General features: G+C 47.2%; 1 protein-coding gene across 1 annotated transcript; it reads right to left on the reverse strand.

The window, feature by feature from the left end:
• Positions 1–6,406: 6,406 nt before the first annotated feature.
• On the reverse strand, positions 6,407–19,502 carry KLHL21 (kelch like family member 21). Its single transcript, XM_018576666.1, has 4 exons — positions 18,467–19,502; positions 13,356–13,761; positions 7,561–7,633; positions 6,407–6,982 (listed from the first exon to the last, which is right to left on the reverse strand). Exons 1-4 carry the CDS (start codon positions 19,500–19,502, stop codon positions 6,665–6,667), a joined length of 1,833 nt encoding a protein of 610 aa, XP_018432168.1. The 3' UTR covers positions 6,407–6,664.
• Between the last annotated feature and the right edge of the window lie 1,813 nt (positions 19,503–21,315).

Raw genomic sequence — 21,315 nt, forward strand, 5'->3', positions numbered from 1 at the left:
TTTGCTGTTGTGTGTCGGTGGACCAATAAAAGAAGAGCTAAGTTTTTCACACACGGGTGGGGGGACCCCCTTCCAGGTTCAAAAGCATTGACTTATCAGGGCCGAGTGGGTGACCCCATTCTGAGCCTGGGCCCTGTGTGGCCCTGAAAGCGCTTGATTTTCCGAGTGACATATCATTAAATGGGTTCGCACTGACCCGTGTGTTTTTGTCGTGCCCGGTGTGCTGGTGACATCCTCATCCAAAGTTGTTCTATGTGCGGCGCCCTCCGCGGTCATTTCCAGCACCCGTTTAACCTCTTTGGGATTTCCGGTAAGGAGTGCTACAGGACTTGTGACGTTTGTAAATTTATCTTCATTCCAAACAGCACAATGGTCATGTAAAATATCTTAAACATTTTACAAAATAAACGTAAGGCAATACAATAAACGCGGCACAAAAATTCGGAGAACTGCGCATCTTGTCAGTTCACAAACAAAACGTGTATGGTTTTCTAGGAAACCAGTAAGTAGCACTGAAGACTGGTAGCACTGGTGTCCTAGCTCAGGCACAAATCAGAATATTAAGATCTCTGTGTCTGCAGTCCATTTGGATCTGCTTAGTGCAGGCCCTGCCCAGTGCCAGGCATTCTGCGGGCAGAGCAGGCTGACAGCCTATCATATCTCTTGGATCCTATGACGTCACTGGTGAGGCAATCTATAGGCTACAGTACATAGTGTGGTTGTGTCAGTGACGGATGTGATGTTTGAACATTGCATATAAAATCATAGCGCACCGATTCTGAATAGCTTATTATTAAACTCGCACAAGTTCAAGCAGTAATGACATTCTTAAATATCAGATACAGTAAACTGAACGTCCTTCACGCTCGGCGTTCCTTTAAATGTGTCATATTCACGGTGAGACGTTGGTCTCCATGAAAGTCATCCGATTTCAGGGACTTGTCACAATTGGAGCCGGCAGAGGCTGTGTTTTATGTGAAGGATGAAAACCAGGGATAGGCAACCGTGGCACGCCAGCTGTGGTGGAACTACATCTCCCATGAGCCATTGCAAGACTCTGACAGCCACGACTCCCGGAGGTGTTTTCACCACAGCGGGAGCGCCGAGGTTGTCTGCCCCTGATAAAAAGCAAGCAGATGGTTTGGTCAACAGCTTAACCTCTTGCCGTCCGCCCGTAGTAAAAAAACGGACGGACGGCACTGCAGCGGGCACGCACGGGCAGAAAAGACCCGTCCAATGCGAACACCCGGTACCGGGTGTTTCACATATAGGCGATCAGCGGGTCCATAGCCCGCCGATCGCCTATAAGGGCAGAAGCATGTTTCTGACTTTGCACCAGTAAGTACTTCTCATTAACTGCAGCAGCCATTGAAAGATCGCTGTCTGTTCCTTTCCAGAGCTAGCTGTCCTGACTTCCTGTTACTAGGAGCGGTGGCTGCTATGCCCTCTCCTACCTGAGGGCCACTGGTTCTGTACAACGGACCTTTTGTAGTCTCCGTATGTGAATGATGTAATTACAATGTCTCTCGCTGCATTGTGGGGACTCGGGCTGCTCAGACTCCTGGTCTCTCCCACCCACAATCTGGCCAGGAGATTCTTGGTCTGTTCCACCCACCATAACAGTTTTACCTGATTGACGGGCCAGAAGAATCCTGAAATGGGCCGAAATGCCTCGGAAGTCTGTTATTGACCGTTTTGATGCCTTTTTGGTAGGGATGCACAGATGCTGGTTTTTCAGGTATCAGGTACCGATATTTTTTTTGTGGTACTCGCCAATACCGGAAGTCCCGTTAAGGAAGCCGGGCGGCATGTCATTACCCGCCCCCCCCTTGGCTTCCTGATTGACCAAGAAGCCATCTCCTTTGTCACCAGGTGACGAGGAAGCATGGAGCCAGCTTTCTGGTCAATCAGGAAGGCGGGGGGCAGGTAATGACTCGCTGCCCACCTTCCTGATACTGGAAGTTTTGCTATCCGGAGAAGCATCGGTAGTATGTACGAGTACTCGCCCAAATACTCAGTATCTGCACAGATACCAATACTAGTATCGGTATTGGTGCATCCCTACTTTTTGGGAATAAATTGATCCCGTCTGGAGTGCCGTTTTCAATGGATCCCTCCTCCCAGCCCTGGGCATACCACCACTTTACTAGGAGAAACTATGATGTCACAGCCTTTTACAATGCAAAAACTAGTAAGGGGATAAAAAAAACATTGCTAGTTTATGTCCGGGGCAAGGAACTATTGGGGGGGGGGGAAATATCCTGGAGTTCAGCTTTAAGGGTGTTTACCTGCATTTGCATGTCTCATTGGTAGAGTGGGCATGACAGTCCTAGGCTACCTTGTCCTGCGTTTCTCTGTACACAGCATGCTGCATTGGAGATGTTTGAAGTGCAGACAGAGCAGGTCAGACGCTCCTTCTCCTTATCTCAGGGCAGGTTTTATTTGACTTTATATTCTATAGGGGTGTTTGCTGTGCGACTTCCTGTTGTGTTGATTGGTAGCCGGAAGCTTGGACAGAGAATTTTCTTTTTACACTGCTCTATATTGTGAAGATCATCAGGGACAGATCCCCCGGCATGCTCAATGATATAGAAAAACTAAATCTACAGATGGAGAAGTGCTGCACACGCTCAAGCATTGGTTTGTTTTTTTTACAAAGAACATTTAAATCTCCTTTTGCAGCATTTCAAAAGTAACGGCCCCCTTTGTAATCACTGGGAAAGAAGCAGCTGCAGACCCGTGGCCTATAAAGGGCTTGCTGGTACTTAAAGGGTAAGTGCACAAATCCCTCATCCCTTTTGCACCTTTACCCTGAGCTTCCCTAAAGCACCCTTCCCCCTCCACAGATGCATACTTAAGCTGGCCATACACTATATGAATGGCGGCCAGTTCTTGATGGACTGGCTGAAATTTGCACAGTGGGTGCCGCTGTTGGCACCTTTTCAGCTGATCAAAGGAGCCGGTTGGAAAATCTTCTAACGAACCGAGCTGGCAGCCAATGAGCTGTGTAATGGGCACAGCCAATGAACTATACAATGAAGACAGCGGGAGACTCCTTGAGGAACGCGCGTAAGCGTTGATGGAAGAATCAGTTCTATTTCCTTCATTCAATCCACGGGTTGAGCACAGAACATGTTACAGTGCACGGGCGGCCGTACTTCAATCCAATGGCCGCGGCCTCCAGTGTTTATTTACATTCTGACCGTGCCTACACATTCCAGTTCCATAGACTTCGCAGGACACAACCTCATGGGGCTCTAGGGGGCTGTAATGTGCAGACGGGGCCAGGCACTGGATGTAAACGATTACCGAAGGGCGCGGTTGTTGGATTAAGGGAAGTATGCATCTGTAGATGGGAAGGATAAATCAGGGCAAGGGGCAAAAGGGATCAGTGCGCTTATCCTTCATAGGGTGCAGGTTACATGGGCCTGCTGGTATAGGGAATGCTGCGTGTCGGGCTTCTGTACCAGGACCATTCTTGGCAGCCAGTCCATTAACAGCAGCTGGTTACAGAGCGGATCACAGCCCAGTCTTTCCTCCCGGTGAATGCTAAAGAAAGCCTGGGGACCGCCCTTGCCGGCCCCCTCCTGAAAAACTCTGGCTGTCATGCTTGTCCTCTTCTGTGCTTTCAGTCACTGACCTGCAAAAATAAGGGGTTTGGCCACCTCTGATCCGCATGCTTGTGCTGGGCCAGTGAAGCAAAAGTATTAAAGACCTCAGTCAGTCAACAGCCAGGAATCTAGCATTTTGAGAAGCAATTCAGCAGTGGCTGCAGCTGTTTTTCTCTCATGACAGGTTCACTTTAAGGCCACTTTGTCACAAAGCAAAATACCTGTGTGAGAATCTTTAGATTAATGGCGGAGCCTCTTCAAATGTAACATATGGATTAAATCACGGGTCAGTACACTCAATGCCTACGCAGCAAGGCAGCGGCCATTTTGTTTGCCCAAGTTCTGGTCTGCAAGTAAGAAGTACAGCCTCAAGTACTTGGGGTCACAGGGCATGGACAAATAGCACACACAATGAAGACTGATTTTAAGTGGAGAGGCAATGGGGAGTGTCTAAATACAACATTTATGCTTGAATCTCAGTGAGCTGTGTATATCTTCCACATCTGTGCAATAATCGCGTGTGACCCCCTTGCCTCTGTGCAGGAGCTTCCTGTAATAAAGACTGGTCACTGCTGCTCTCTCTGCTTGTGCAGGGTGACTGGTCTTGTCTCCGCCCCCTCCTGTAATAAAGACCGGTCACTGCTGCTCTCTGCTTGTGCAGGGTGACTGGTCTTGTCCCCGCCCCCTCCTGTAATAAAGACCGCTCACTGCTGCTCTCTCTGCTTGTGCAGGGTGACTGGTCTTGTCTCCGCCCCCTCCTGTAATAAAGACCGCTCACTGCTGCTCTCTCTGCTTGTGCAGGGTGACTGGTCTTGTCTCCGCCCCCTCCTGTAATAAAGACCGCTCACTGCTGCTCTCTCTGCTTGTGCAGGGTGACTGGTCTTGTCTCCGCCCCCTCCTGTAATAAAGACCGCTCACTGCTGCTCTCTCTGCTTGTGCAGGGTGACTGGTCTTGTCTCCGCCCCCTCCTGTAATAAAGACCAGTCACTGCTGCTCTTTCCTTGTGCAGGGTGACAGGTCTCGTCTCCCACTCCTGTAGTTTTCTGCAGGAAGCATGTAGTGGGTGGGACCTGCTAGGCCCCTCCCACAGCTCTGCTCAGGTTAGAGTCAGCCCAGTGATGATGTCACCACTACCTTTACAAGGTAATACCTTGGTATGCACAGGCATTTGATGCACATTTTTGTGCCTGAGGTTCAGCTTTAAAACTTTTATAACCAGACACATTTTAGTATGAGCTGGTCAGGGGGCATTTTTGAGCGTTGCGGGTACACAGTCAGTACCTCACTGATAAACAAAATGGCTGCCAGAGCCGTTTCCTGTGTAAGCACTCAGGGCACTTCCTTTTAGACAACATGGATACAATCGCGTTTCACACTCAAGACTCTTTAACATGTTCATTGGGGTGTCTGACATATTTTTGTTCTTTGTTTACTAGCAAAAATATATTTTATATGAATCTCATAACCGCTCTCCAATAAAACCTCTACAGAGCAGTAACAGGTGTCTACATAGGAAATCCTAAGGGAAGGGTACACAGCGGAGATTACGGTGCGTTTCCTGATGGGCCCGTTTGCAAGCAGTTGACTCCATGGGTCGCCGTAGAGCTGGTTCGTCTCTGTGATGCCCGCGTACACTTCAAGCCAAATTCAGAGCTGAAGACATAACCTTTTATAGGCTCAGTATGTAGATTAAAGAGAACCTGTCATGGCAGGTGTTACATTTGCACAGCTTATGCAAATATCTGGAGGATGCCATTGGAATGGTGCTACTTCCAGGGCGCAGGGGTGCGCCCTGTCCTGGAACCAGCATCCCTTCCAGAGTTGGGTGTTGACAGCCGTCATTGCTGGGCAGGAATCTTGCAGTTCTTTAACAAACCAAATGTCATCCAGGTAAGGTATACATCGGCCTTAAGGGGCCCACACACCTTACAATTTATCTGCAGATTTTCTGTGGTCAGATGGAAAAGGTGCAACAGATTCCTCCATCTACGCTAAACTGTGTGGATGTGAGGAATCTCCACCTGGGCCAATCTGTTTCACTTTTTCCATCTGAGCACAGAAAATCTGCAGATAAATTGTAAGGTGTATGGGCACCTTTAATCTTGCTTCCCCATTAAATGTAATCAGTTCCACTTAGGCACATGGCACAACTCTTGCTCCTGTGCTTCTAGCACAATGTCTATGAGAAGCTTCTGAAGGAGAAGAGGCAAACTACACCTATAGTGAAATTGTCCTTTAATAAATCCCCCCACCTTTGCGTGCAACCCACCTGGGATAATGCTTACCTTTCTTCCCAATCCAGCAAGCCTACCTCCAACAAGATCCAGGCCAGCTCCCCTTCATACTGTGCATGTGCACAGCAGCCACATTCATTGCCTTGGGCAGCTGTGCTCATGGTGACCTCCAGTGGTCCCTTAGCGTACGACTTACCCATATGAATGAATGGGGCTCAGCACGCATTCGCAGTATGAGGAGCCAGCTAGGACCATATTGATGGAGAAGATTATTAGATCGGAGAGAAAGGTAGGTATTATGCTCGGGAGGTGGCATGAAAGTTGTCCTAGCTAACCTATTAAGTCACATCTGTGACTTGGAAATAGCAAGCTGTCCAAGAGTTCAGAAAATGGCGGCTTCTGCTTGATTCTCCCGTGTTTCTGCCCTCAGAAGCAAGTCAGCAAGGCCAGTTGCATATTTCTAACCCGACAAGTTCCTTTTACTTGTGTTGTACGCATGCACACGGAAAGTTAAACACTTGAGTACGTCCACCTCAAATTGAATAGTGGGCATACCCGTCGAGGTCCCCACAGAGTTCACTGAGATGCAAACTGTCACTGACCCAAGTTTATCTCTAACGGAAGCACAACCTTTAGTGAGAACATCACATGAACGCGTGAAGAAAAAAAAATATCAATATATAAATATAGAATATTATGAAAATAGAAACCATCCATGTAATAAACTACGGAGGCGTAGTGTGCTCGGTTACCTCATACCAGCCTGTTGGCCCTTTACCCTTCTGGTCAGTTCATTAAGTGTAAATAAGAATTCTCTTCCTATCGTCTGTGCAGCTCATTCAGGTTGTGGTTGTGCAAGTTCTGCCGCCGTCTGTTCAGGTTGATTGTATTCCGCTCGTGGTTGGCGTTGTCCAAGGGGACGGCGTCAAAGCTGTACTGAGTGTGAGGCATGAACTGCCTGAATATGCTGACGCTGCCGTGCCAGAATGTCGCCTGGGGGAGATGTCCCATTAAGCTCCACTCCTTTGTTTTCGGGTCAAAGGCCTCGACCACATCCGAAAGTTCAAAAGTGTTGTCGTAACCCCCGGACACGAACAGTTTCCCTCCGAGCGCGGCCAGGCTCCCTCCAACGTGAACCTGTGGGAGTTACAACAGCATTATCCCTGTGACAGGGAAACCGGTATTTTTACACTTTAAAGCCGGACTTTGGCCCAAACAGGTTTTTTGGACTTGGTTAGCATGGGGAAGGCTGTTGGGTGGACTGTGGAAGGCTATTGGGTGGACTGTGGAAGGCTATTGGGTGGACTGTGGAAGGCTATTGGGTGGACTGTGGAAGGCTATTGGGTGGACTGTGGAAGGCTATTGGGTGGACTGTGGAAGCCTATTGGGTGGACTGTGGAAGCCTATTGGGTGGACTGTGGAAGGGTTTCAAAGCTTTTCTGTTACCTGCCTGTAAAAGTTAATCATATGACTATGTGAACCACTAGAAGGCATCGGACACATAAATGCGGCATTACAAATCTGCTAGTGAATGTTCTCTATAAAAAAGGACCAAGTATAAGAACTAGGGACACGCACAGGTCCATATACCAGTTCACTATTGCAACAAAAATGAATGTTCTCAAAACAAAGAGCATTGTAAGGACATAAAAAGATGTATTGTGGTCACAAAGCGGTTAAGAACAATGAGGAAGGACAGGTAAGGCATACAATACCTGCTTCATAGGAGGAATTTTGTTCCATTCATTCTCCAGAGGACTGTATACATCTACTTCTGCGGAATCGTCCCTACAATATGAAAACTGCATTATTAAAGGTATCAGAATACAGACAGAACTAGAATACACAGCGCCAAGAGAGACTTTGGAGTCTTGGTTCTCAACTGGTGGGTCGTGACCCCGTGTTCAGTGGGTCGCCGCATGCCTTCCACTTTTCCAGGTGAGAGGCTCATCAGCCTCCGCCTTGCCACAGCACTGTCAGTTCTCGTGCCGAGCAGCCATTCAAAATATGCTGCCCAGTGTCAGCTTGAGGTGGGGTGCACTGGGGTTATGGCAGCGAGGGAGCTCCATCCATAGATGTATTGCTTATAGCTCCCTCGCTTGTCCTGTAGAGGTGCCTAGACTGGAGTGACATCACATTCTGGCTCCCGGCACCTCTACAGGCGCACATGGGAGCTGTACAAGCAATGCACATATGGATGGAGCTCTGTCACAGTACAGCAGACCACACTGCCGTGCGTTCCTTTGTAGTGCGACTTGGGTTGCGACTTAATGACGGAGGATAAATGTGGCTTACACAGGTTGAGAACCACTGCTTTAGAGCATAACTTTGACAGTGGTTCAAACCCGATCCTTAGCTACCAAATTCTAAAAAGAACCATTGTGTGACTTAGAAACACTTTGATAAAAGGTTGCTCAGCGATGCGTTGGTATCACATTAGCACAGAGGTGGCCAAATTAATATGGAATTCAGGAGCCAGCAGGATTTTCTTTCCATTGACAAGAACTAGTGGAAACCTAAATGTTAGGAGATAGGAGAAGCAAGCAGAGGGATGGCCTAATCAGACTTCTGCTGCTCTTCGACTGCCCAGGCAGCAGGTTGAGGGTGGAGAGAGGACAACAGTGTAATGCTTAACTGTAAGTAGCATCATCCACCTGGCTGTACTGTGTAAATTCCAGGAATGGATGGACAGAAATACAGATCTTTTGACAAGTAAAACAGCTGCCATATATGTATTTGATCTGTGTATTTAATGGTCTGCCTGGAGTTTAGTCTCCGATTCTGATATACTATATACAAGACAGAAGTGCCAGGATGAAAGAAGTGTTTAAAGCATCCGAGGAACCTGATCTGGTTGTATGATAGGCGAAGTGTGTGCGTGGTAGGAGCAGGTGAAATGGAATTAGCTGTAACTGGCAGAAGACTCTTCAGCTGTCGTCTTAAGAATAGCCACGGTAACTATTGCACAATGACATCGACTCTGACATCCCCGCAGAAAAGACGCATGGGATTTTTCCCAGCAAGACATTAATGCCTCGCGGGCTGCGTGCGGATTGCGGCCTCTAAACACTCTGTATGTTTATGTTCCGGGCGTACGAGGGAACGCTCTGTTCCTGGATGGGTAGACACTGCTGCCAAGACACGGTTGTTTAGCTGCTACAAGCTTTCTATATTTATAACACTGAAAACAGTAAGAGGGACTTTTGGTCGGAGATGAGAAGCGGAGCTTGTTAGAATTGTAACAGAAACAGAACATGGCGCTGGAACGGTTCTCTTCCTTGAATTGTAACTTTAGCCAACAGCTCCGTCTTCCAAAATAGCAAAACTGCAGATTCTGCCAAGGACACGGTCACCGACATAGATTCAGCAGTCCAAAGCGGCTTCTAAACACAAAGCCAGCCATAGACTATAGATGGCAGTTTCTCTTCGAAGCAGAAGTGCTGCTGTTTTGGGCAATGGAGGAGGGTGAGCCGCACGAAGGAAGATGCAGCACTGAGGAGAACAACAACTGCAAAAGGTTCCTTTGAACTGTTTATTGTTTCACGAAAACCCATATTTGAGGATGTTGGGTGCTGTCAAAGAGACATCGGATAGTCACCCAATCTAATAAGTAAAGGCCACATCGGGAACCATTATCTTATTTCTATGGGCACCTTAAAGAGACCTTGTAACCTTGTCCATTCATTGCAAAGCCCAACCTGACCAGTTTATACTCACCTTTCCAGTGCTCCTCCAATGCTCCTTCCTTTGTGGATGATGCTGCAAAATGCCCGCTGCTTCTGGTTACGGGCGAGCATGTGACTTCCTCCCATGATACCGGCCAGACGCCAGGCAGAAGCAGTCAAATGATGGAGAGAGTGGCGTCACCACTCTCTGAGCTCCAGCCACAGCCATGCCAGCCAAACTGGCTATTATAGTGGCAACTTTGATGACAGAAGGAGCCTCAGAGATCGCTGTGGAAGGTCAATATAAAGTGGTTGGGGGTGGGCTTTACATACATAAGAGGCACTAGATATCCTATTGGTAATATCCAGTGTAGTGAAGGACATCTCACTGATCAAGCTGGCTCACTTCCACGTGTACCAGAAAATCCCCAAGGAAAGGAAAGAAAGTGATGGGAATTCAATAATTTAGGCCTTGTTCACACCAAATGCAGACCAGATCCGGTCAGGTTTCTGCACACGCAGTGCAGTGGGTTGTGCCGCGTTTTTGACACGTTTATGGGCCGGTTTTGGTTAAAAAAATAATAATTTTTAAGTTTAACATGGGCTTTCAGGCACTTGCATGTGTTTTTGATGCGTTTTCCAGAGCAGGTAAAATAGGGCTTGCCGCAGTTTTTTCACCTGCTCTGGATCCGCACGCTGCAATGTGAACTGGAGGTCAAAATACCATAGGAATACATTGGACGCAGTTTTGATCCGGTCTGCACCTGCTCTGGTCTGGATCTGCTCCGCGCTTGGTGTGAACAAGGCCTAACACTTGTCACCAGAACAAGAAGTGCGGGTAAATCTAAAATAGTTGGGGGTGAGCTTTACAAGAGGTGAGTAAATCCTCCAATGTAGTGCAACTGTCTAAGAGTGGACCTTCCCTTACGATGGAGGCATGTCCTCTTGCTTCCCGATATGTTGCCGACACAGATAACCACAAAAAAAAAAAAAACTGATGGGCTTTAAAGTGACATTAAAGGATAATCCCCCCCCCCCCCCCCCATGTTAGTGTCAGGATTTACCTTAAGTGATGCCTCTTGATCCGATCATCTTCTTCTTTCCTGTAGTTTTCAGCTGTCCCTCCAGTGCTGGTGCGGGTCTCCGATCCAGCGCTGACTCCTCTGTGCTAGCTGGCACTTCCTGTCTCACAGAGTCTATGCGGGTGCACGCTGCTCCACAGACTTACCTTGTGTCTCTCCTCGTCTCCCGGCTGAAGATCTGAACTGCGCATGCGCCCGCCCCTAGATCCTTTGCGGCCGCCTGAGACTCTTCAGATGTTCGGACGGGAGCGCGCGCCAAAGACACAGGTAAGTTTAAAATTGTTTGAACAGTTGTTTTTTTTAATGTTTTTGCATATATCTATTGCTCGCTAGCAGATATATGCAAAAAAACACTAAGGGTTTATTAGCCCTTTAACCATTCCTTACTCTATCCAAAACTAAACTACTCGTAAATACACATTAAGATAGAAACAAAAGACATACAAAAAGATAGGTTTAAATATGCAAAATAACCCAAAAAATCCCATTTCTGCCGCTTGATATTTCTGCCGCAAGAATTGGGATAGATGAATGATGTCTGAAGCTTGTACATTTCTGTAGACTGCTGTCTCCAATCGATAGATGGCTAAATACTCATAGGTACCATTCTGATCATGACATTACAAAATATTCCAGGTCACAAGGGAGGTAAACGTTCCTCTGCTAATACTGATTAGAAATACTGGAAGTGGGGTTGTGGGACCAGTCACACTTTTGGGGAACATCTTTGCATACTATTATGTGTCCTGTCCGTTTTCCAATGTACATTGTACTGGTTGTACCGCTGATGCTCATGGAAGAGGAAATCACTGAAGATTTAGGGGTTTTTTTCTTCCCCATTAGTTGAATAGAAGGATGCATTGGTGAGAACTGCACTCCTGGAAAAACAATGGTGCCACCCGGTAGATTAGCTCCAGGATATAAGCACCTAACCTGCAGAAATGTGACTCGGTCCTCAAAGATGGCATTATGGTATATTGTAGTTTATTTAGTCAAGTTTGTTGCTAAGTGATAACGACACAACTTCTACTGTGCAAAATAAAGTGATGACAGTAACCAAGGAGGATGCAGGCAGACTCATCTTGTGTTTACAGATGATGGGAAGCAGACCTATGTGTCAGGAGCCAGACTGATGCCAAGAGGGGAAACATGGCGCCCGCTATTAATTAGGAAGCTCAAGTCTTTATTGAATAAAGCAGACCGCGAGGTGCTAAGTGCCGGAACCCACAGGCAACACTGGGCAAGGGCTAGGAATATGTTCTTAGACTTCTTAAAAGGGAACCAGTCACGAAAAAAACAAGCATAACTAACACTACTCCAACATGCCTGCTTAGGCCTTTAGCAGACTTCTTTGCTTAAGGGCAGGTTCACAGATCTGGCCCGGAAAATGGTGTGAACCTGCCCCCAGTTCCAGATCAGACAAAATGAGACATGAAGTATTTTTCTGGTCTGGAACGGACTGCGCTGGTGTGAACAGAGGCCAGAAATAGCATAGGGATACATCAGGATGCGTTTGGGTCCGGAAACAATCTTGTCTGGTGATGATCTGGATGTGGTGTGAATGGGCCCTTACTCTGGAAGCAATCCTGTATGGGATCTAAAAAGCATCAGCAGTCATTGAAAAAAAGCATCAGTAGTGCACTGTGGGATGCTAAAAAAAAAAAAAAACTGTTGGAACATGGCGCTAAAGTTGAGGACTGTCTGCTGAGGGCATCCAGGTTCAGGGTCTTCCAGGTGCTACTGACAGAGATTTCTCCCTGTCACCACCTCTGGCATGTTTTCTGCTGCTTCCTCCCAACACACGGCCTTTTTTCTTGGTCATTAGGTGGCCAATTATGATGCAACGCATCATTCCAGCACTCTGAACTCTGAGTATTTGTAAGAGTGCAATTCAATTCTTATTTAAAACCCAGCACCAGCCAAATCTTTTATTTTAGTTTGTATGCAGCAGGCCAGGGTTAGACTAAAATAAAATAGGAGTGGTGCTTTTGACCATATAGTGTTACTTTAAGATGATACCTCTAAGTGTCCGTGTGACATCATCCTGAACTTATCGGTCAATATGTTATTCATGAAACTATTATGTTCCCAGTAGAATAAATGCCATGCTAAAAAGAGAACTACGAGATAACCTTTTTATCTCATTAGTTCTCTTTAGGGTCACCGGAGGACATATACTAACCTTCTCCCGTGACCCAAAGCTTAGTATATAGTGAACTATTGCCCGCTATATACTGAGAGCACCACAGCCGGGATGGATCTCGACAATAGGGTCGAGAGCCACTCAGCTGGCTGATTGACAGCGGGCTCTGCATATCTAGAGGCAGAGCCAGCTTTGCCCGCCCCCTCCCTGTCCGTTCCACCACTCAGCGCTGGAGGATCAGGGAGGGGGATCCCTGCGGGGAGCGGTGACTAACAGTCACGGCTCTCTGCAGGGAGATGATCGGGAAGTGAGTGAGCGTCAGTATGTGTTCGCTGAATTCCCGATCTACAGCGTCAAAGTGTGACACTTTAAACATTACACGTCGGCTTTAACTATGAGGAGTGTAAATCACTCACCTCATAGGTCTCCTTTAAGGACTTGGGAGACTACAAATTTATTTGAAAACCTATATTTGAAGCTTTGGCCCACAGCCTAATGACCTTCTGTTTATAGTGTTTGCTTCTAACATAAAACTCGGAAAGGTGTTCCCTAGATGTACCGTACAATTAAAATAAAGAGATGTTCTTCCCCCCAGATAGGTTCTATTCCAAAAGACTTACCTGACAAAATAAATGAATCCATTCAGAGTCACAGTTTTGGGTGCAAACGACCAGGGGGGCAGCAGGCCACAGTTCACCAACGACCACAAGTCCGTTTCAGGGTCATAGCACTGCATGACCATAGTCTCTTTGCCTTCTAATGACCCTATGGCGTAAAGCTTGCCCCGGCAGGAGGTAGTGGAGCAGTTGTCCATGGGGTACATCATGGGCCTGAGGGATTCCCAGGAATCTAAGGTATGGTCATAGCGCTCTGAGCTGTCTGATGCAATAACGTACAGCATGCCTTTCAGCACAGTGGAGGTGTGGTATTCCCGGGGCTTCAGCATTGGAGAGACCTCTGTCCATTCATTCACACTGGAGTTATACCGCCAAACACAGTCGTACAGCCGGGAGCCGTCAGACCCTCCTGAAAAACAGGAGAAAAACATTAACATATACCGTATGTCTCAGCAAAATACTGTACATGTGCTGCAATGCACGCAGGAGAGTGTGAAAACAGTTGTGCCTACCTAAACAACGCATCAACCAGGTAGGCCCTTACGCCATATAGTTCTTTATAGATCTAAAGAAGATAATACAATCAAACTGTTTGGTGAATGGAAGGGCTGTACATTTCCCAGGGGCCGGGCAGCCGATGCTCCTTAAAAATGACAGCTGGTGCCTAACTTTTGCGGTTCTCTAGTTGTTGGCGATGGAGCTCCTAAATCCTGCTGGATTAGACAGATTGGCTCCTGAACTCCATAATAATTTGTTCACATCTGGTATATGGCCAGCAGGAGTTGGATCTAAAGCTAAAACAATTGTTTTTTCGTTTTTGGTAAAGTATGGAACAGATAAAGCCCCTGTCATTTTTTTGCCATCTGTCCCACTGGTAAGATTCTGTCCTGTAAACACAACAGGAAGTTAGAGGAAATCTCTTCAAAGAGAGGAAAATACCCTCTTAAACAAACAGGAAAAACATGTCCCTGTTGCAGGATTTTCCCTCTATTGTTGATTCTTGTGACAACTCACCAGGACATTTTACTTCACTTTGAGTACATGCAGGGCCGAATTTACTCTCTCTGCTGCCCCAGGGCGAGGTTCCTCAATGTGCCCCCCTACACGCCAACCCCCCCAGTGTAGAAAACCACTACCCGCCCAAGCATGGGGAGATAGGAATTCCACACCCCTGCTGCCCCTCTACTCCCTGCTGCCCCGAGGCCAGGCCTTGGTTGGCCTTGTGGGAAATCGAGCCCTGAGTACATGGTCACCAGGGAACACAAAGTAATCTCCCCAATAGGTCACAGAGCATGAAAACCCAGAAATAGGTGAATGGAATACCAACAATTGGTGCAATATTGCAGGATGTCAGGCTCAATGGCTCTAGTGTGGGTGCTTTTGTCAGACAGGGAAAGAGAAACAGTGCACAAAGAGCCAAAGAATAGAATACACTTTGGGGATCATCTGGCGGTTGCATAATGACCCAACAGTACGTCTTGCTAACCTGGAGGAAACGAGAACCTACAAAGGCTGTGCTGGAGCTTTGAAGCCCTGGGGTCCCTGAAAATAAATCCTGAACCCAATGCAGCAAATCAGCAGTGCCATCTATGACGCCTCCATACAGGGTAAAATATGGAAGGCCAAAGGTCCTTTCGGGGCATTAGTGCGGTGGAGTATTTCAGTAAGATGATAGGCAAGAGCTGGCTTCATCTAGGAGGTAGCCTCCAGAACAATAGACATTAGATGAATCTGGGAACAGATGGAGCAGCTAATACAGTAATAACTGCTGTCATACTTGCTCCTCGGTTCTGCACCTGCTCCAAGCACTCTGGGGACAACGTGACTGTCACTTTGTTATAATGAGACAATCACAGCACATTAACTGGCACCACGCTGTGAATGCTGCCTTCAGATTAGTTTGTAGGCCGCGTTCTGTACTTTGGACCTGGCAGTGAATGTCTACAAGTCTGGTCCTTCCTACGAGAGACAAGGTCTTTCCTCATTCCCTGCAATTGTAAGGTCACAGAAGGACTCAAAATGTCCCGGCATGGTGTCAGAACCAGTTCAGTCCCCCAGACAAAGACTTTAATATTATTTTATCCATCTGCCCAATTCAATAATGACTTTTTATAGTTCTCTATTAAAGCAGCATAAAGGTCAAGGAGATGGAGGAGAGAGCGGGCTTGGCCTTTGGCCAGCAAAAGGGGCCGTCATCTCCGGCACTGCTGATCCCAGAGCTATTTCCATCAGCCTTCCAGAGTTGATATTTGAGGTTTGGTCACAGAGACCCCATTCCATAACACCTCTGCATGTGTCCTCCCACTTCCTGCATCCATCACGGAGGAGTCTCACTTTACTTGATGGATTTTTCACTTTATATACTTGAGTAGGAATGCAGCAAACAGTGAGAGGCTTATGTCAGAGCAAGCTAGTAGGATGAGAGGAAGTCTAGTAGGATGCTCTTTTGTGTCCTTGCTGCCCTGTACCAAGATTCCCAGTGGGGGCAAAAATGAAAATTCAGAGTTTGCTTCGGACCCCTCCAGTTAGGTCGGGGTACAGTTGGTCTCTAGAAACTGCCAGTCAATTTGGGTTTTAGAGGAACTCTAGCATTTATATTTTTTTGACTGAGTGAGGAAGGGATAGAACCTCTACTGCGGTCATGTTTACTCGAGGATTTCCCTCACTTCCTGTTAAAGTGGTCAGCGAGACAGGAAGTGAGGAAACATCTCCCCAGTGTGGATACAGACTGCAAGAGAAACCTGAAGAAAAAAAAAAAAGGTCCTAACTCTTTGCAAAAGGTTACTTTATGCACACACTGCCCCCATCACGCTCCACTAAAAAAAAAAAAAACTGAATTGATCGTTTGACACTTTATAGCAGAACTCCAGCCAAATAAAATGGAACCGCCCATTTTAAGATCAAATAAAATCAGGTTTTGCTACAATATCCCATCTTCAATTGCAGTACTTATTTCTGCCACTAGATGTCCTGATGGCTAGCATCCTTCAACCCACTTCCTCTGAGCCCAAATTATCCTGGACTCACCCCCAGCCTGTGACTGGACAGTGAAAAGAGAAGCAGCAGAGTGATAAGCTAATCTGTCACTCTGCTTTCTGCTCCTATCAGGATGCATATTAAGTTGTTAGCATATGACTCCTTGTGCTGCTGCTCCTTCCTCTCACATTTCAGCCCTACTTTACAGAGGCTGCAAGCGATCAAATTCAGGTTCTGAGACTGCTTGCATTTAAATTATGCATTCAATGATGTATTAATTATTAAAGCTGCATTCATTTGTGTCATTTATAGTTGCCTAGAATTCAGCATTAACTTCCATTTGATAGTTTTGAGCAGAGTGCCACTTTAATTGCCATGTTCAGGCCTTGTGCTTGGACTCATGTGACACGATCATTTAGGGACTCTATCTGCGTATGAAATGTATTTTCTTGCGCTGGAAGTTGTTTGAGAGCGACAGTCCTCCTTGGCTATTAATACATCAGCGCGTGACCATAAAGAGGAGGAAGCTTAGGATATGAGCATGTACAGAGTGTGAACCCGTCTATCCAACATGGATCCTGGCCAATAGCTCCGAACATGGCTGGGATTTGTCAGCGGACAAAATACACGAAAGGAAAAGCCTGGAGCAGGTTACAGGTACAACCAAACAGCTCCAACTGAGGTGCCGAACAAAAAACAACTTGGAGAAAAGTCGAATGTACCCATGTTATGGTTTATACTGGGAGAAGACGATCACAGATACAGTCTAGGAAATACTAGGGTCAAGTACATATCTTCAGCCTTTGCGGTGCATTGCCTTATGCTGCCTTAACACAATGGGGTCAATTCACAAAGCTCAGCGTTATGAGAGTAGAAGTTAATTTATCTATAAGAAATGAAGAAAATAAGCTTTGTGAATTGACCCAAATGCACGTTAACATGTGCTCCAAGGGGTCTGCACACCTGCTGTGCCCATTATGAGGGGTTCCCACCACACTTGGGCCAAGTTCCCAGATCTGCACACTTGCTGTGCCCATTATGAAGGGTTCCAACAATACCTGTGCTACGTTTCTAGATCTTTGCACACCTGTTGTGCCCATTATGAGGGCTTACAACCATACTGCATTAAGTTCCAGGGTCTGCACACCTGCTCTGCCCATTATGAGAGGCTTCCACCTTCTCAGCCCAAGTTCCCAGGTCTGCACACCTGCTGTGCCCATTATGAGGGGCTTCCACCAACTCTGCCCAAGTTCCCAGGTCTGCACACCTGCTGTGCCCATTATGAGGGGCTTCCAACTCTGCCCAAGTTCCCGGATCTGTACACCTGCTGTGCCCATTATGAGGGCTTACAACCATACTGCATTAAGTTCCAGGGTCTACACACCTGCTCTGCCCATTATGAGATGCTTCCACCTTCTCAGCCCGAGTTCCCAGGTCTGCACACCTGTGCCCATTATGAGGGGTTCCAACCATACCTGCACTATGTTCCTGGATCTGCACACCTGCTGCACCCAATATGAGGTGAAGCACACCAAATTACAGCAGATATGTGGAGTTAAGGAGACTTATGTGCACACAGGAAGCTCTGTATACATTTAAAGATACAGACAGGTACCTTGTGGTAAAGGCTCTGCTAGGCCTAGGGTGCCGTGTATTTAATAGGTTTTGGGACAGTGCAATTTCACTTTAAATACCACAATGAATACCCTTTCAATGTGAATGCTTTGAATGAAGGATTTGCAGAAATCAAGAGCAACTTTGCAGAGTCTCCCAGTAAAACTAAAGCATTTCAAGACTTGCCCCTTTCCAGCCAACCCAGCAAAATACCTTTAAGTCTTCAATCTCATTCCTTTTAACTATAGTTCAAATGATGTTAAATTAAATGCCCTCCCACTACTGTGCTCTGTGCTGGCAGTATTATCCACGCCCTTCATTACAAGTGTCCTCATATAGACTTGTACTGCAGAGAAGAGAGGGACATGTTTGATCAGGTATGTTAGATCACCAAGAGCGCTGTGCCTGTTGGGGTAAAACTATGAAATGGGAGGTTTGTCTCTACAATACATATCTATTTTTGTGACGTCAATTGCTCTCTAATGACTCCAATAATGAATCTAATAAACCAGATCACCACTCACCTGTCACATAGATGTCATTCCCCAGTGCTGCAATGCTATAACCACCTCCCAGATGTTCCGGGAATTCGGCCAGGTACCTCCACTGCCCCGTGTGAGGGTTATAACAATCCACCGTTACTAGCTCATCACAGTCCTGGTCGCAGCCCCCCACAATCACTAAAATCTCTGCCAGCCCTGTGGAAGGACGTGGCCTCATCCTCTCGCAGGGCAGGTCATGGCGGTCATATTCGGAAGACTGAAAGGCGCGGGCTTCCCCTATGAGTCTCAAGCATGAGGGACTGAAGTAGACCAGGGGGTCGCTCTCCACATGGGCCAACAGGTAGAAGCGGCGGATGAAGGGGAGGCGGACATGCTGGAAGAGCTCTGGCCACCGGTGCTGGCGGTGGGGGAGGTCAGCCCTGACCCACCTAAGGATAATCTGATAAGCAGTCTCCTCCTTATCCACGCATAAGCGGTCATCCATGATATATTCCAACATTCGCTGCCACGGCAACCGCTCCACTTCCCGGGCCTGGGCCAGCTGTGGCATGTGGGCCAGGATGAAGCGCTTGGTGCTCTCGGCCAGACCTCGGCAGGCATAGGCCTCAGCGAAGTCCTGGATCTCCAGACAGTTGCTGACATCCAGCTGACGTTCCAGATAGGCACAGCAGGCCTCCTTCACCGAGGGGAACTGGAAGAGGTCTGCGGCCTGCAGGAGGGGCTCTACGTTCTCTTGGGTGACGATAACCCGACCGGTGTAACAGAAATCCACCAACAGGCCCAGGATGGGCCCAGTAACCTGCTGTAGCTCCACCCGCTCGGCCTGGCTCTCCCGCAGCCTCCCCGCAAACATGGCGCGGAAGTAGTTGCTGGCGGCGGCCAAAACGGTGCGGTGACATGGGAAGTCTTGCCCTCCAGCGCTTACGGTCATGTCAAAGAACTTTTCCTCTGCCCTCAGCTCGTTGATGCCCCGCAGAAGGTGGAGGGCGTGCGAGGAGTCATAAAAGGGCAGAGAGGAGTCAGGGGGAGGCGGGCAGGTGGAAGTAGTATGATCCATGATGAATACCCAAACGTAGGGGTCAGCGAAGGATCATCTGTGAAAGACAAAGAAGAGTTAGCCATAGGCAGAGAAATGGCCATTTGCTCATACATCAAAAATAACATCCAATTGTGTGTTCCCTTAGTGCAGCCAATCAGATTGAGATCTGGATAAGAACAGTTGGAGAATGACAGTTCGGTTCAGATTGCGCACATGGGTTCAGATACTTAGGTCAGGTGTAAAAAATCTGCAGCTATAATAGAACTGCAAGTCTGATACTGGTCGGGATACACATCTCATAGGGGGTGTTGACCAATACCAACCAGATTCTCTCTTTCAATGTCCTAAGGAAGGTTCTGTTTAGGTTTTTTGGGCAACAAAACTTTTTCTTCCAAGACAAGGTATGGAAAATGTGTTCATGGTGTGAACCAACTCAACTTGGCCCACCTAATTATAGGCCCACTACTAGCGCTCCTAGAAAAACACAAAAAAAGAGATAAAGCGCACTCCTGTGGGCAAACTTCAATTGGATGGCTGTTTGTAGGTGTGCAAAGCTCCTCACTACAGGGAGAGGACCCTGTCTATTAACAACTGCAGATAAAAACAAAAAGGACAGGAGCGCAACTACCAGAAGTGACGTAAATGGAATCGATTTGGCTTAGTTGATCTATGTGATAGGGGATGTTGGTGGATCTTAGTGTGTAGAATCTGGGTGTATGCAGTAATGTTAGAGCAAGCTGACTTACGGTTGGAAGCTTCTCCGTGGTCCGTGCGCCGCCCTCCTTTGACAGATCCTGGGTCGAAGAGCCCCGGTGGTGTCCCCGGTGGTGTGAGAGGCTGATCTGTTGGGAGTGCGTGTCAGTATGGCCGCCCACGTTCTCGGCTGGCCGGGCCACGTCAGCCGAGAACGCGGGCGGCCATACTGACACGCAACCCCAACAGATCAGCCTCTCACACCACCGGGGACACCACCGGGGGCGCCGCACACAGACCACGGAGAAGCTTCCAAACGTAAGTCAGCTTGCTCTAACATTACTGCATACACCCAGATTCTACACACTAAGATCCACCAACATCCCCTATCACATAGATCAACTAAGCCAAATCAATTCCATTTACGTCACTTCTGGTAGTTGCGCTCCTGTCCTTTTTGTTTTTACTAGCGCTCCTAGATGGGTATCCCCAAGCTTCATATCAGAGTCAAATGTTCCATACTTTGCACCAATGTAACAACTGTGTGCAAGTCAAAGTAAATGACTCAGTAAAGTCAGACTGCATGTGCTCTACCCACCAACACTTCTGGATGGACAGTTGGCCACAGCATCATAGATTAAGTTTTTTTTCCTTTGCTCCACCCATTATCCTAAAATGAGGAATGAACCTTGTTTTTTTGGATTCATGTTGACATATAAAAGACAGGCATATAAAGACAGACATTCTCTTTGAGGAAGGCATGCTGTACTTCATAGTGGTAATCTGTGTACCCGGGAAAGCAGCTGGCCTTCCCTGCTCCAGGACTGTTGAGATAAGCTCAGTCGATTTTATAAAGAGCCATCTGTGCTCAGCCAAGTCAGACCTGACCCATGCTCTTGCACTGAACAAAAGGATCTGTGAAGAACACTCAATGTGCAGTACTACTAAGCAAGAAGCAGATTCTGCCCATGTAATACAAGATGGCTGCACCCATTTGCATAGATGTTTACAGGCTATATAAACAATGTTTTAAAAACATTTAAAAAAAAAAAAACACACCACAGATAAAACTACATAAAGCAGATCAGATTGACAAAAATAAGTACAAAAAAAAAAAAAAAAACTTTTCATACAGACC

This window comes from Nanorana parkeri, unplaced genomic scaffold (genome assembly GCF_000935625.1).
Source record: "Nanorana parkeri isolate BGI_ZX_2015 unplaced genomic scaffold, ASM93562v1 scaffold5, whole genome shotgun sequence".
Classification (NCBI taxonomy): domain Eukaryota; kingdom Metazoa; phylum Chordata; class Amphibia; order Anura; family Dicroglossidae; genus Nanorana; species Nanorana parkeri.